At 40.5% G+C, this 14103-nt stretch overlaps 1 protein-coding gene across 5 annotated transcripts in view; it reads left to right on the top strand.

The window, feature by feature from the left end:
* Positions 1 to 14103, top strand: part of PTPRT (protein tyrosine phosphatase receptor type T) — a 475551-nt gene that overhangs the window by 343272 nt on the left and 118176 nt on the right. For all 5 annotated transcript variants that reach the window (XM_076352439.1, XM_076352436.1, XM_076352438.1 and 2 more), the window contains exons 10-11: positions 3114 to 3315; positions 6719 to 6821. In XM_076352439.1, the coding sequence (XP_076208554.1) occupies positions 3114 to 3315; positions 6719 to 6821 (305 nt within the window). The remainder of the gene's footprint in view (positions 1 to 3113; positions 3316 to 6718; positions 6822 to 14103) is intronic.

Below are 14103 nucleotides of genomic sequence, written 5' to 3'. Positions count from 1 at the left end.
TTCTGAGCTGGAAGAGAATTTGCCTCCTTTTCCAAATGGAGGGCTCTGTTTTTGGGGCTACTTCATGTGTTTCACCCGTGATTTTGCTGCTTAACCATGAGCACGCAGCTATTACAGAAATCCATAGAATCCCTCAATCATGAAAATGTTTGTGTAGAGGAATGTAATAGCCCTCATTTTGTAAATGGCAAAATGGAGACTCGGAGAACATCAGTTTATCATGGTGATGACAGAAGTCAGCAGCAGAGGTGGGCAGACAGCCCATAGGGTCTGGCTGTCCAGGCAGTGTCTGTACACACTTCAGTCATTCAGAGCTCTTGTGGAAAGCAGAGAAGAGCTTGCGGCTAACTCTCATGAGAGCAATAAGCTGGTAACTAGCTGTATCTACGGACGCTGTTATGCTTACCAGTCCCTTAAATATTTCACCTTATGGACTGAATGAAACTGGACCACATGCACAACTTTGTACTATTGCTTTCCTGTTCTCTGTGTTGCATCGATGTACTGTTTATGTATTAAAGTTAAATGATATTTATGTTTTGGGGACGAGGATTGCTTCCTCTGAATGTCTGCACATCACCTGGTTTAACAGGGTTCATATCTGTTGGAATAGAGAGTCTGCTGCAGAAACAATAATCTCACAACTTGGCTTTGCCACAAATCTCTCCTTACTGTAGTTTATATATCCTAAAAAAAGTTTGGGGAAATAGTGAAGTCTGATGTGAGTGAGCAATCTTTCTAAAAATTGACCCAAACTTCAATCTCAAATCGTGGACGTACTCTCTCTTAAGTATAGTTTTCTCCTTCCCTGCTTCTCATGAGTTGAACTCAGGTTCTTTTACAGTCCCTTTTACTCATATTCTCTGGTATAGTCAACAGAAAAAGAAAGAGACTATTTTTCTTTTTTAAATCCTTGACTTTCCTTGGGTTTTTTTCTCTCCTGAAAGCTTTTCTAGCTCTATTTGCCTTAAGGGGATAATTTTTTTAATGAAGAAGAATAACTCATTTTGTAGTGATTTTAGAAATGGTGAAGGTAGCCGAATACTTTTATTTATATGCAGATCAAGGACAAGTGCATCTTCCACTTATAGCCTTCTGTATAACATGCTTGAAAATAAACACCACTGATTTTGCATAGGCTACTACCTGGCATCCTGTGAAGGTGGTTTTCAGTGGCCCAGCAGTAGGAAGTTCCCTTTCTTTTTCCCAAACTCCTAATTTGCTCATTCTCCTTTGAAATTCATAGAATTGCTATTTCTCTAGCACTTGATTTGCAAATAGAGCATACAGATTGCATCGGTTCATTCCTACCTACCAGAATAAATACATTTTTCTTTCTGGAATTGGCTGTGGCATTGACTGGGTCATGTCTCTTAAATTTAAGTCTTTGATCCTCACTCTAAGTCTGATGGTGCTTTTAAACTCCCTTGCCTTGAAGTACCTTGATGCAATAAGAGCTGTCAAAATACTGTCCCGTGCCATGCTGCATTGCATGGTCCTCACCTTACCTAAGGAAAAGGAGCGAGTGTAAAGATTTCTCCTCCCCGCATTTAATTTGTTTGTTCTAATGACCGTTGTGTCAAGATCTCTCTCTTTCTCAGGTTTCTGGCAAGTAATAAAAATTTAAAACCAGATTGTAATTCCTGGAAAAATTAGTAGGTTTTCAATGAAATCACCTGCAAGCTGTTCAATTGTAATTCCTTTAAGAGTTCTGCTTCTGTAATTTCTCGCTGCTCTGTAAGCCTGGGTGTAATTCACGGCCCTTTTCTGTTACACTGCCTCATCTTGGGTGTCAGCTCTGTCTAAATTGTTCTTCTCTGTCCAAATAATAGGATTCACACACTCACACCCTTATCTGGTGTCAGTAGCATCAGCCTCTGTCTCTTATTTATCCTGTTATTATTAAAGCCCCCCTTTTTAAACATTGTACATCTATTTTTCCTCAAAATGCAGCTTTTTCCTCCTGTCATAAAGCAAGCGACTTAAAAATTTTCAAAGGCTCTTTCAGCAAAGCCGGGAATTAGATTCTTGTGGAGTCCTTCATAAAGAATTGACGACTTTGTGTATTAACATACATTGATTTATTCATAGTGTTTCATTACAAATAAGCGAAGATCCCATAATATCAGGAAAGGTTAGGAGAGCAGTGGAGCACGTTATATTATATTGACAGCTCAGTTGAAATTGAGCTGCCTTTGGATTGAATTTGGAACGCAGGGAAGGAATTGGCTGGTAAATAAGTCATGAGTTTTGCTTGTAAGTGTCTGTATATCAATAGGGTTGCCATGGGTAAGCGTAACGGAGCTCGAGCAGAATTTCAAAGGTGTGCCTTCAGCTTGGATTCCTCTAAAGGTGTGTAGGCACCAGCAGAGGGTGTATTCATGAATGGCTCTCCAGGTCTGTAACCCTGCTGACTTATTCTCTCAGGCAAAAAGCAGGCATGGTACCACATGTAAACCTGCAAACTGAGGCTAAAAACAGGGGGAGGGAAATGATATCAGAAGCTGGCTTACAAGCTCAGAGAATGGAAAGGCTTTTGTCTAAAGACTTGATGATATTTATTTCATTTAAACATACCATTTCATTTTTGCATATCCTCTTTAGCACAGGAAAAGACTTCCAAAACCTTTGCTGTCAGTAAAATGCTCCCATTGTTTTCAGTGGCCTTTTGAGAAGACCATTTGCCAGAAAAAAACCCCACTCAATGGAAAACGTATCCATGTTTGCACCAAAAGTTTTTGTATGCTGTGCGGAATTGTATGGGAAATTCTCATGAAAATTCTGCCGGTTGTGCTGTGTGCTCTGGTTTGGCTGCAGAAGTTCTGAGGTTTGGAACAAAAAGCAATTCTCTCCATCTTTTGTTGTATATCAGCACATGCTGAGGTTTTAGTGGAGAGAAGAAATGAGTTTTTTTTCCTAAGTAAAGCCTTGGAAAAATTGTCATGTTTGTTTGACAGCATCCAAATACAGAACCGCTCACTAGAGATACTGAAATAATATCTGTCCTTGTATTTTCAATGTCTAGTCTCAAGAGATGGCAAAATAGGGGAGCAGAGAAAGGCCAGGTGCAGAAGGCCCCTTATCACCTTACTTTCCTTCTTCTTCATTTGCAGATTACATACAAGGCCGTTGGGTCTCTGGATCCCAGTGCTGACCTGTCCAGCCAAAGAGGGAAAGTCTTCAAACTAAGGAATGAAACACATCACCTCTTTGTAGGATTATACCCAGGGACTACGTATTCATTCACCATCAAAGCCAGCACAGTCAAGGGCTTTGGGCCACCCATCACAACACGGATTGCAACTAAGATTTCAGGTACTGCTTTGGCGAAGAAGAAAAAAGAACTTTCTAGGGCTTTGTTCTTTAGACCCGCAGCTGATGCATAAAAGAATAAAAAGGTATTCAGCTTAGTGTCTCTGCAAGTTTCCTGGGGCAAATTTTTAAAACGGCCACAATCCCGTATCTGTGTGTGTTCAGGTTACAAATGCAGTGGTTAATTTGTGGATATCTTAAATATCCATGAATATCTTTGTGTAGCATTTTAAATTAGAACCTTCATTAGTTCCACAAATGAACTATCCCTGTAATAATTGTTAGTATGCGTGGCTGGGGAAGCTCCTTCAATAATGTGGCTTTTATTTTCAGATTGCACCAAAATGGATGTAATGAAGTAATTGAATTAATAGTGCAAGGAGACTAAAAATAAAGGAGGAAAGCTGTTTTTATGTTTTCTTTCTGAGTAAGGGCAGAGGGAGGGCTTGAGGTAGGCAGACTAGTATATGGAGGTCACTAAAATCAGGAGGCATTGCAAAGAGAAGGTGCGTGTGTCTCTAGGGAAAAAGGAAACTTAAGCTAGCTATCAGAAAAAAAGATGGATAAAGGGATGGTAGAGACGATATTGGGCAGACATATGTAGACATTTAATTTTAACGTTTAATTGATAGAACTAGAATAGGTTCTCTAACACAATTTAAAACTGTCATTTTTTGGAATACCTTAACTGTTTTTTCAGTAAAGCCAAAATAAACATTTAGGACGTTCGGGACACTTGTAATCCTTGAAATTATGGCTGGATGCCACAGAAAAGAGTGCACCACTGTGCAGATTTTCCATTGTCCTATTTCAAAATTGGTTAATAAAAATAAGTTGTTAGCAGTGACAGTGTAAATTTTAAGGAAGTGAAATGTATCCATTCCCTCCACTAACCGTCAGCAGGGTTTGAACCCTTAACATTTAGCGCAAAAGCCTGTGTCTCAAGCACTTGAAGTAAAGCCATTAACTGTTGTAACAGCTCCACGGGCTGTTAGGGTTTGTGCAGCCCTGCTGTGAAGGGAAGGCACGGCATGCACTCTCTTCACTTGTGACCAGAGAAATAAAATAGCACAGTAATGGTAGTGCTTATTCCCCCTAATTCAGTTTCTTTGCATTTTATTATTCAGTGAGTGCTCAAATTGTGTTAAAGCCTGCATGATTCTTAACTGTACGCACACTGAGCTTGGTTTATCGTCTCTTTTTTTCCCATCTTCCAAACATCTGGTTCACAACAGGTAAGCACAGGCTCCGTGCAGGCACTAGAGTAGTCTCTGACATCAGATTATCTCATTGCGTGGTCAGTCCTATACATGTAGTTCAGAAATTACTGTTAAACTTGCTCCAAGAGGCAGTCCCAAGGTTAGAAGGGAGAAGAAGGATTTTTGCATTGACTGGAATGTCCTTGTAAGACTATATATCTTTTAAGATGAAAAGACATCTATGCTGTAGCAATGTGTGAGCTTATATGTTTATATGGGTGGACATGTTTGTTTACGTCTTAATCACAATTAAATGGCAGAATTCCTGAGGACTTCCCTTTGAGCAGGACTGGGATCTTGCAAAATAGGCATTAAATTGATGAGCAGTGCTTGCTATTTTAGAGAGATCACTGCCAACTGTAGTTTTATTGAGGTAGTACACAACTGTTCCGTGTTGAGTACACAAGAAAACTACTGTGTCTTTTTTCAGTGTCTTGTGACTAATGCAGACTCTGATCACTGAATTATACTCAGTACCATTAGCTAGTCTTGCCAAGACCTATGTTTCTTCCATTTACTTCTTAACTATATGGTGTCTGAAAGTAAGATTGTAAATTCTCTGTGGCAGGTGCCGTGTTTACAAAGATAACTAAACGGGTCTCATGCTTAGCCAGGAGGAGACATCCGAGCTAGCTAACATATCAGAAACAACTTAGTGCCACCAGTGCAGCCCTGCAGCTAGGCTAGAAGAAGCTACTTCAAAGCAGGATGGTGGAGCCTGCAGAGGCCAAACCCAGCCTGTTTCTGGTGTCCAAACTGGCCCTGCAGCCTTTTTTAGTACTGCGTGGTGCTGTAGCACCATCCCCTCTGGCCAGAGAGGGTGCTGAACAATTCTTGCTGTGGCATCTCCAGCAACTACGGTGATCTCTGAGATAGAAGAGCACTGTTGACATGCATCTTCTTTAAATGACTGACACTGCTTCCCCTTCATGCAGAGCACCGTTTTCAGAGAAATCCTTGTTAAGGAATTGGCATTCATTCTGAACTCATTGCCAGCTTATTGACAGGGAAGTCAGTAGCTGAGTTGATAATAGCAACCACCATTCTTGACAGTTTTCAGGCATTTAGATAAAAATCCTGACTGTAAACAGGATTACAGTGGAAATCACTGTGAGAGGATTAAATACGGGATCCCCCGCAATGCAGCTTGCCCTTGTGAGTTACAGATGAACTATTTGTGTGAATTCTTCTGTTTGCTTTATACTTGAAAGATATTTCAACAAAACTTGCATGTTTGGAATAAATTTGATGCTGCTCTGATCTCGTGATCTCTTCAGTTCTTCCACAGTAAAAATTGTCCCAAACAATGTCTGCTATTGGGGAAGGAAGAAGTAACGTAATAAGTAAAATACATTTCCTAAGGAAAGGTATCCTACTTTCATGAAGTGATCCTAATAGAAGATAATAAAGCAGAAGTAGAAACTAGACTTTGGCTAAGTGTGAATATTCAGTGGTTTTCTATATTGCTTTGGGGAACACGTCAGCGAAGCGATGGGGATACCGTGGCTGGGTAGTGCCTGAGCATGCCATTGGAAGCCGTGCAGCTGCCTGTTGATTCAACATCACTGAAGCACGGGGGTAAAATGTCATGGGTTTGAGCACTAAAATAACCTGGCTAATTTGTGCTCCTCTCTTTCGTCTTTTGTGCTTCGTAACACACCCTCCAGCTAATCAAGGAGACACAACTTAAGTCTATGTATTGAAAACTCTAAGATGTGGGAGGTCTGATCCAATGACCAGAATAGTGAACAAGAGCCAGGTTTCCTGGGTGCTATTTTTAGCTCTGCCACTGATTCACTCATCCTAAGTGGTCTTTTATATAATGTCCATGCAGTTTTCTTTCTTCACCTTTAAAGTTGAAGGAATGATCCCATCTGAAAGGATTACTAAGTCTTAAAAATTCAAGACAGGATTTGCAAAGCCACCTTGAAGATTTCGGTGTCTGATTCCTGTTTAATTTTAATAGGAGAAGAGCGTACAAATATTTAAGCAGTTTTGACATTTTTGGTCATAACTTTGGGAAGTATTTTGATGTTTCATTTGACAAATGTTAAGCAGTCTCCAAGAAATCTTAATATTACGTTGCCATCACTACCAAAAGCAGTAACTGGTGTATTACTAAGGTGTTGGTCTTTGTTCTGCTGCAGCACCGTCGATGCCAGAATACGACACGGACTCCCCCCTGAATGAGACTGACACTACCATCACCGTTATGCTGAAGCCCGCTCAGTCCCGGGGAGCGCCTGTCAGGTAGGTGTTTTGCCTTCTCTTTTCACAGTTCTCCCTTCTCCTTCCTCCCCAGGCTTCACTCACGCCTCTCTCATTCTCGACTGATAATGTAGCTGCTGAAAGCGAACGCTGACTAAAAGGCCAACTCCGCTGTTGATTCCACCTTTCACAGTCTCCTTTCATAAACGCCTCAACCTGCTTGCCTCCCGCTGTTAACCTCCAGGAGGGATTACTGATAGCATTGCATGGGGTTATTACCCTTTCAGCATCACTTCAGATGCCTTTGCAGCACTGGAGTACAGCAGTACGTGCAGCTCTGTACAGTGACGCTGTGAATTGAGCATCGCCATGCAGAGGTGGAGGAGGCTTCAGGCCTCCATCTCCTGCCCTCTCTTCCGTGATGGACAAGGCCTTTTTGTAACTATCGTATGAATGTCTGAACTATCTTTAATGCTTGCAGATGCATTTGTTCAGATTCTGGATCTAACCACATTCCTCAGATCTTGATGTTATAATCCAGCTATTGCTCCTGGGCTGGTTGTGGAGTGAAGTCGTGATCTAGTTCAGAAAAGATGAACTCTGGTTTAGTGAGGCTTTGCCAGTTGTAGGCAAGCACAATTTCTACTGGCAAAGTAGAGGATTTAGGGGCAGGGAGTTGCTCAGGCACTCGTGGAATAGAGCAAGGACCTTGCAGAAAACATTTCTGGCTGTCCCTGAGCTGGGTCCCATTCGTAATGATGAGATGCTGCAATGGGACGCTTGACTGCAGATTGCTCCCTGACTGTGGAAGCACGACTTAGAGGTGTGTACTTCATTGCTTTCTTCCATCTAGGTGAATTTGTACGTGGTGAAAGGCACCAGCCCAGACAAAAAAACTAACCTTCTGAGCCGGCACTGCCTAATCTGTCGCTGGCAGAAGTGCCAGTTGGTCATTCGTCCTGCCGGTCCCCTCAGCTGAGAGCAGGAATTAGAATTGCTTGTGATAAAAATAGTGGATACTGCTTTGCAGAGGTATCCAACAGCCATTACCTCGCTGTAGGCTCTTCAGGCTTCTACCTCCAGTTTTCACAAGAGACTTTTGGAATTTTTCCTATGGGTGGTATTTTAAAAACCCATAGTCCCTTCTTTCAAAGTGACTTGGGTTTCTACGCCCCGCTGACTGGTTCTTAGTGCATTTGAAGGATGTCCCAGTAAGTATTCAGGAGCAAATTGCTCAGATGTATACTACTTGATTTGATGAAATATCCTGTATCAGTTGGTGGTCCACCCTATGTCACAGCTTTCCCCCAGATTGCATTGATACTCTCAAGCAAAAAATCCGCTCTTTAAGACTTAGCACCATCCCTTTTCTAGTTTTTCTGAGTAACGTATTTTGAAGTTTCCCTTTCAGTCTCTGGTACTCCATATGAGCGAATTTAGGAGCCTATTTTCTGAGTCCTTTAGGGATGTTTTTCTGCTGGAAAAGAGCAGTAAAATCACACAGCTCTGTTTTTTTTTATATGGGGGAACATTCCTGTATCTCATTTTACCACCTGCTGTCTTAAGAGTGTTGCTATTTTGTCTTTTTATTGAAAAGTCTTGTGATTTTTCTCGAAGTCAATTTACTATACTTTAACCGCATTCAGTGAATAATGTCTTTTCCAGCAAATGTGTCTGTTACAAAAAAATCGGTAGAGGTTTTTATAAATTTTCAGTCTGGTGTCTTTAATTGCATTGTCGTCTATTATACACACATTTGCAGAGTGCAATATTTACATGCCACATCTAAGTGATAAGATTACTTCCTATTATGAGCCCATTTCATTGACTTACAGACGTGTGCGTGAAAACCAGAAGGGGGGGGGGGGGGGGGGGGCGGGTCTTGGGGAGAATTTTAGCTTTTTATTAACTACGACAGCCTCAGAATGTGTGAATACCTTTCTCTGTATAACCAGATAGACTGTTCCTAGTCTAGCCTCAACAAATCCAATTATTTCAACCGTAGATTTTCCCAACCTCTTCCCTTTTCTTTCAGTCTGTTCTGCACTCTCCAATTTGTGTAAATTCTCTTGAAATACCATGTCCAAAAGCAGGTAGCACTCCCTCGGAGGCCTCAACAGCACCCAGCAGATCAGAAGAATAGCATACTGTGAACTGCTTGTGACACTCTTAACACACAAGAATGAGGTGTTTTTCCCCCCCTCAGTGTTTTCTTCATGTTCAAGCTGAGATCCAATATATCCTCTTTGTTGTTGTCTGGTTAGTTGTTCTATCTTTTGGTTGTGTGTGTTTTATTTCTCCTTCACAAGTATAATATTTTGCATTCATCTTTATTAAATATGATAAAATTGATTTTCAAAATGCCTTAAAATTCTGATACAAACTTAAAGGACAGGCCCTCTTAGCCTGATGCCATCCTCTGTTCGGTTACCCAAGGCATTAGTGAAAATACAGATTTGAGACAACTGACTGTGAGAAATCTGCGTGCGCAGCAGCGCAGCGGTGCGGAGGTAGCTGGAGGGGATCCCGCATGATGCAGCATGCTGGTAGGATGCCTGTTCTCCTGGCCTCCCTTGTAGGCATGACCATGCTTTCCTAGATCCCTTCCCTTTTGCACGCTCACCTTTCGTATCCCAGCCTGCCTGAGATGCTTCTGAAAAGGTACTTGAAAGTAGTCTGAAATAGATTTTCCACACACCTTCTCATAAAACCTCTGATATTCAGATCTTTCACTATGCAGGAATAGGTCAATCCCTCATCTCATCAACCTGACAGTTCTCCAGGCAGCCAGTTTCTGCTGTGCGGTGCCCTGGGTTTTTATTACAGTTCTCCCAAACTGTGAAGATGAAAAAAAACTGACTATACAGTAATTATTCTTAATATTTCCTCTTGTATGTTGGGGATGGTGAGTTGGAGTACATGTTGGGGTGTGATTGGAAACTAGTATCTATATATGATAGTTATGTTACTTTCTCTTGTGCTATTTAATTTTGCTGTAGTCTGAGCAGCATACAGGTGGAGTATGGTCTGCAAGATCATTTTTAGTGTAATATTGTACAATATTTCAAGTAAGGTTCATTGTATTTCCATTCATCTGAAATGCCAGGTACACCAAATCCAAAGCCGCTTTCAACATTAAGACATTTCTGATGTTCCCCAGTGCTCATGATAACTTAAATGAGGTTGCTTATAAAACTAATGATTATGAACTCGGCATTGTTAACAATCTATAGATAACAATGAAGACCTTAAAGGTCTTTTCCAACCTAAACGATTCTATGATTCTAAGACGCTTTCGTATGAACTAATAGGAATAACATAAACTTAGATATTCTTTCATCTGTTTTGTCCTATTGCCAAAAGAAAGATGAAGCCTCAGCAAGCATAAATATTGTCTCTTGTGGCATAGGTGTTTCATTTTTGCCTTTATTTTCCATGGTATAACCTGCAGAGCTTGACTCCACGTTACCCTTTAAAAATAACTTTTAGGTGTCCTTATATCAATCTAAAGCCCGCGAATGGTGCTGTGATTGATTTGCTGAAGACTGACATCCATCTATAACAGATTCAGAAGAGGAAAGAAGAATGCAAGTGTTCCCAATCTTTACTCCTCAACTCTTTCCTGAAAATCTCCAATGTGATTTTGAGGATAATTCTGCCTTTGAATCTATTATTGTCAGGAGGGCTGAGTCAGTCCTTCATAGATTATTCACATATGACATCTTTAGACCTCTGTTTGAGAATTTATATCCCATTCACTGCTTGAAAATACCACTGTGAGGGATTTTATCTACATGACATGTCCACTGGGCTGGTTTTTGTGTGTTGGATATTTGAAAGTCCATCTGGTTTATTAACACGCGATTGGTGCTATCAACCTACGTATACTACTGTTATGGAGAAAATCAAATTTCCAGAGCATGTATTAGTTTTGAGGATTTTAGAGTTTAAATAAATGCTCCCCTTAGGTGTGATTGCCTTGTCGATACGCTGCTCTGCATATTGGAGCTGTAGGACACTGTAGAAGGACGTTAGAGAGGAGTCTGCAATTTTGGGGGGTTTCAGACTATGAAGAACTTCTTTGTTGGTAAAAGATTGATTTAATCTCCCTATCTTCCTGCAGTTCTCTGAGGTGTATCAGTAAATAATGTGTGATGTTCTTTTTTGTGTCTGCCAGCACGCAGGTACAGCGTGGTCTTTAGGCACTTGACGCCTGTACTGTGCTAAAGAACAGTATTATTAGAACAAAGGTATTCAATCTTTGCACTTGCCTTTACGCACATATATATATATTTGTGGGGGAGAATATATATATATATAAAATATATATATGTGAAGTGTAAGAAGCATGTGTAAGTAGTCCTGGAGAAATAGGTAAGAGTCATTTATTGTGTATGTGTGCAATGGTCGGATACTTGTAATCACTTTGATGGTGAGGAAGGGTGGGTTAGTTTATTAATGTACATCTTAACGGAAATAAGTAAACCTAAATAGGAGAACAGCAGTTTAAATATTTTAAATATATTTAGAAGTACTGAGCAAAGGTGAAACAAATATTTTCATATCAACAGCCAGCCAGTAGGAGAAATTAATTTATGTGCACCAAGCCCCATGTTACTCTTGAGTATTGTCATCTGATTCTTGGTTTCCCAAGTATGAAATAAAGGAAATATTTTTGGTCTACGTCATGCTGAACAAATGAAGAGAAAACAGTTGTAGTGTTATTTAACAGAACACCTAAGAACAGTGTTTTTTTCCGGTTTTATGCTCAAGCTGTTCTCCAAACAAACAATCCCGTATGATGTATCTGTGTACTTACGTATTCCTACATATAGTAACAAATGAAAATTTCCTGTGACGAAGGGGAGCGGTATTGCTTCCATTTTATGTTGGAGAACTGAGACTATGTCTAGATAAAACTTGCATTCCATTTTGGTTTGCAACAAAGTAGAAATTAAGAATCTCTGGAGCCATAGGCTATAGCTTTAATCTCCAGATAATTCTTTCTTTTCTTGTGATTTCAGGCATCATCTGTTCATCCTGAGTTTACCTTTCCTATATCCCTCTCACTAGCATGCTTACTTTGATTTTGTTTTTAATGCACAGTAGTTCTTTCCATCCTTCTGAAGGAGTGGTTTGCAAGCCTAGTGACCTTGAGTCTGTGGTGGAGGAGGAATGAGACAAGAAGCTATAAACTTGAAAAATTTGCTGGGTTTTTTGTTTGTTTTACAGGTGGTGGCTTTGGTGTAGAGATCTCCATAGCTATATAGGGAGCAATGCTGTTCAGTTCGCTGCTTTGCAACTTCTTAGTGGCATCACATGAGCTTGCCTCAGGCATTTATGTTGATAATTAATTTATTAATGCCAAGAAAGGGTGGCAATTTCTTGTTCTTAAAACTCCCACGCAGCGTACCTTGTGCTTGAAAATAAAGGATGGAGTCAAGGATCAGCGAAACAATACAAAAGGTTCTAATGTTGAAAGCTATGGGGAGCATAACAAATTATCATGCCCTTGGTAATTCTGAAAGTTCAGTTGCATTGATAGGCATGTTATAAATACCTGGAAAATAAAACGCCTGGCCTGCTTTTTCTAAACTCATATTCAAATGTATGCATCACATGACTTGGTTGATTGAATACAGGGCAAACAGTCATCACGTTAGATCTTTTAATTTTGTAGTATCTAATGAGGAATGAGATTATCAATCTAGGCTTCTGATATTATAAGCCTCATTATCTGTATTAATTAACATCTCCTATAATATACCTCAGGGATATTGTTCTGAAATCATTCAAGCTGGGTTTCTCCTGCATGGCATTCTGCCTTTAATTTAGGCAAGAGTTTGAACGTAAATGAGCGAGTTTCTTTCCTCTTAAAGATAAACCAGATCTGCTTTTTCTTTAACTATGTGTGAATGTGAGAGAGAGAATGAAAATCAGAATTTGGGTGAAAGGCGTGGAATAATGGCAGCTGGGTGGATCAGCATGATGTTTATTACACCAAAAAGGAACAGAATAGAGTTGCATAGTAAGCATTTGCAGGCTTGACCTCATCAATGTGTCCAAACCCTGGTGAGCTGACCAGAGCACTGCAAGCCTGAGCCTACACTTCGATTTCAGCTGGAGTTGTTGAATGGTGGGTTTAGATCACACATGATGACTTCAGTGGTACTTGAAGTTGTTCTGGATCTTAGAAGTGCTTTGCCTGTGGGGATTTAAGCGGCACGGACTCTGGCAGGCAGTAGCCAAAGACCTTTATTGCTCTTTGTTAGCATCTTTTTATAGCAAGCAGAAGTGTACACGCACTACCTGCAGCTTGCAGAGAGGTTCATCTATGCTCTAGCAGACTGGCCAGTTCTTCCTCCTCCTTCATTCATTGCAAAATGCCTTCATGGCCTTTATCTTGTTTTCTCCTTCCAGCTGCAGCACATTCCTTTTCCTCCTTTCAGCTGCAGCGTATTGCTTCCTCTGTTATCTTCTGTTTACGTGCCTTCTTGTGCCAGGTTATACAATGTTTGCTCATTAAAATCAAACTCAGGAGATTCCCATCCCCGCACTTTTGCCTACTGTATCAGGAGAGGAGCGTAATGGAGATACAGGGATGCATCAGGATGCAAGATGACAACCATAAGTATGAGGAAGGAATATTTAGCCTTTTATGTAGCATGGCATTATTAGTTGAATGGGTGTTTCAACATTTTTTCAGTTCCCCCTGAAGAGACAGATGTTGGCCCTAAAAAGTGAGGATAAGGGGCATTTTGGGTCGATTGTCTCATCTGGTACAGGATTGCATTTTCTTACTGGATCAGCATGCTGTTCGTCTGAGAATACTGTCCCTTAAAAGGTCATAAAACTACCTTTGCCCATTTATCAGCCGTCAGAAACATAGCCGTTCTCTGAGCCTGGATGACCTGTTGTGTCTTACTAACCGTTCCACAGAGAGCTTTGGCAGTAGACAGAAATGGGATAGGAAAGCCATAAAATTTGCATATATTTTAATGATAATACTTTAACAATCAAATTACACATAGAGCCAATTCTTTTGTGTCAGCCAGCATTTTATTAGTTCTACAGTGAAGCTTTTACTAACACTTTTTAGTTTTATGAAGGCCTGAGGATACTGAGACTGGGGGAGTGAATGTTTTTGCATAAATCTTTTATGCTGTCCACGTAAACTGTCAGACTAAACTCCAGCAATCAAAAGGTTAATGAAGTCTGAACTTTAAGCTGAGAATCACAAATTGATGGCCATTTTCTCACATCAAGCTGTCAACCGGTAAGATGAGGGAACAGGAGAAAATACCCATGGTTGCCAGTTGGAAGG

The sequence above is a fragment of the Aptenodytes patagonicus genome, chromosome 14, assembly GCF_965638725.1.
Source record: "Aptenodytes patagonicus chromosome 14, bAptPat1.pri.cur, whole genome shotgun sequence".
Classification (NCBI taxonomy): domain Eukaryota; kingdom Metazoa; phylum Chordata; class Aves; order Sphenisciformes; family Spheniscidae; genus Aptenodytes; species Aptenodytes patagonicus.
Note: the sequence above shows the minus strand (reverse complement) of the source record. Positions and strands in the feature narration are given on the sequence as shown.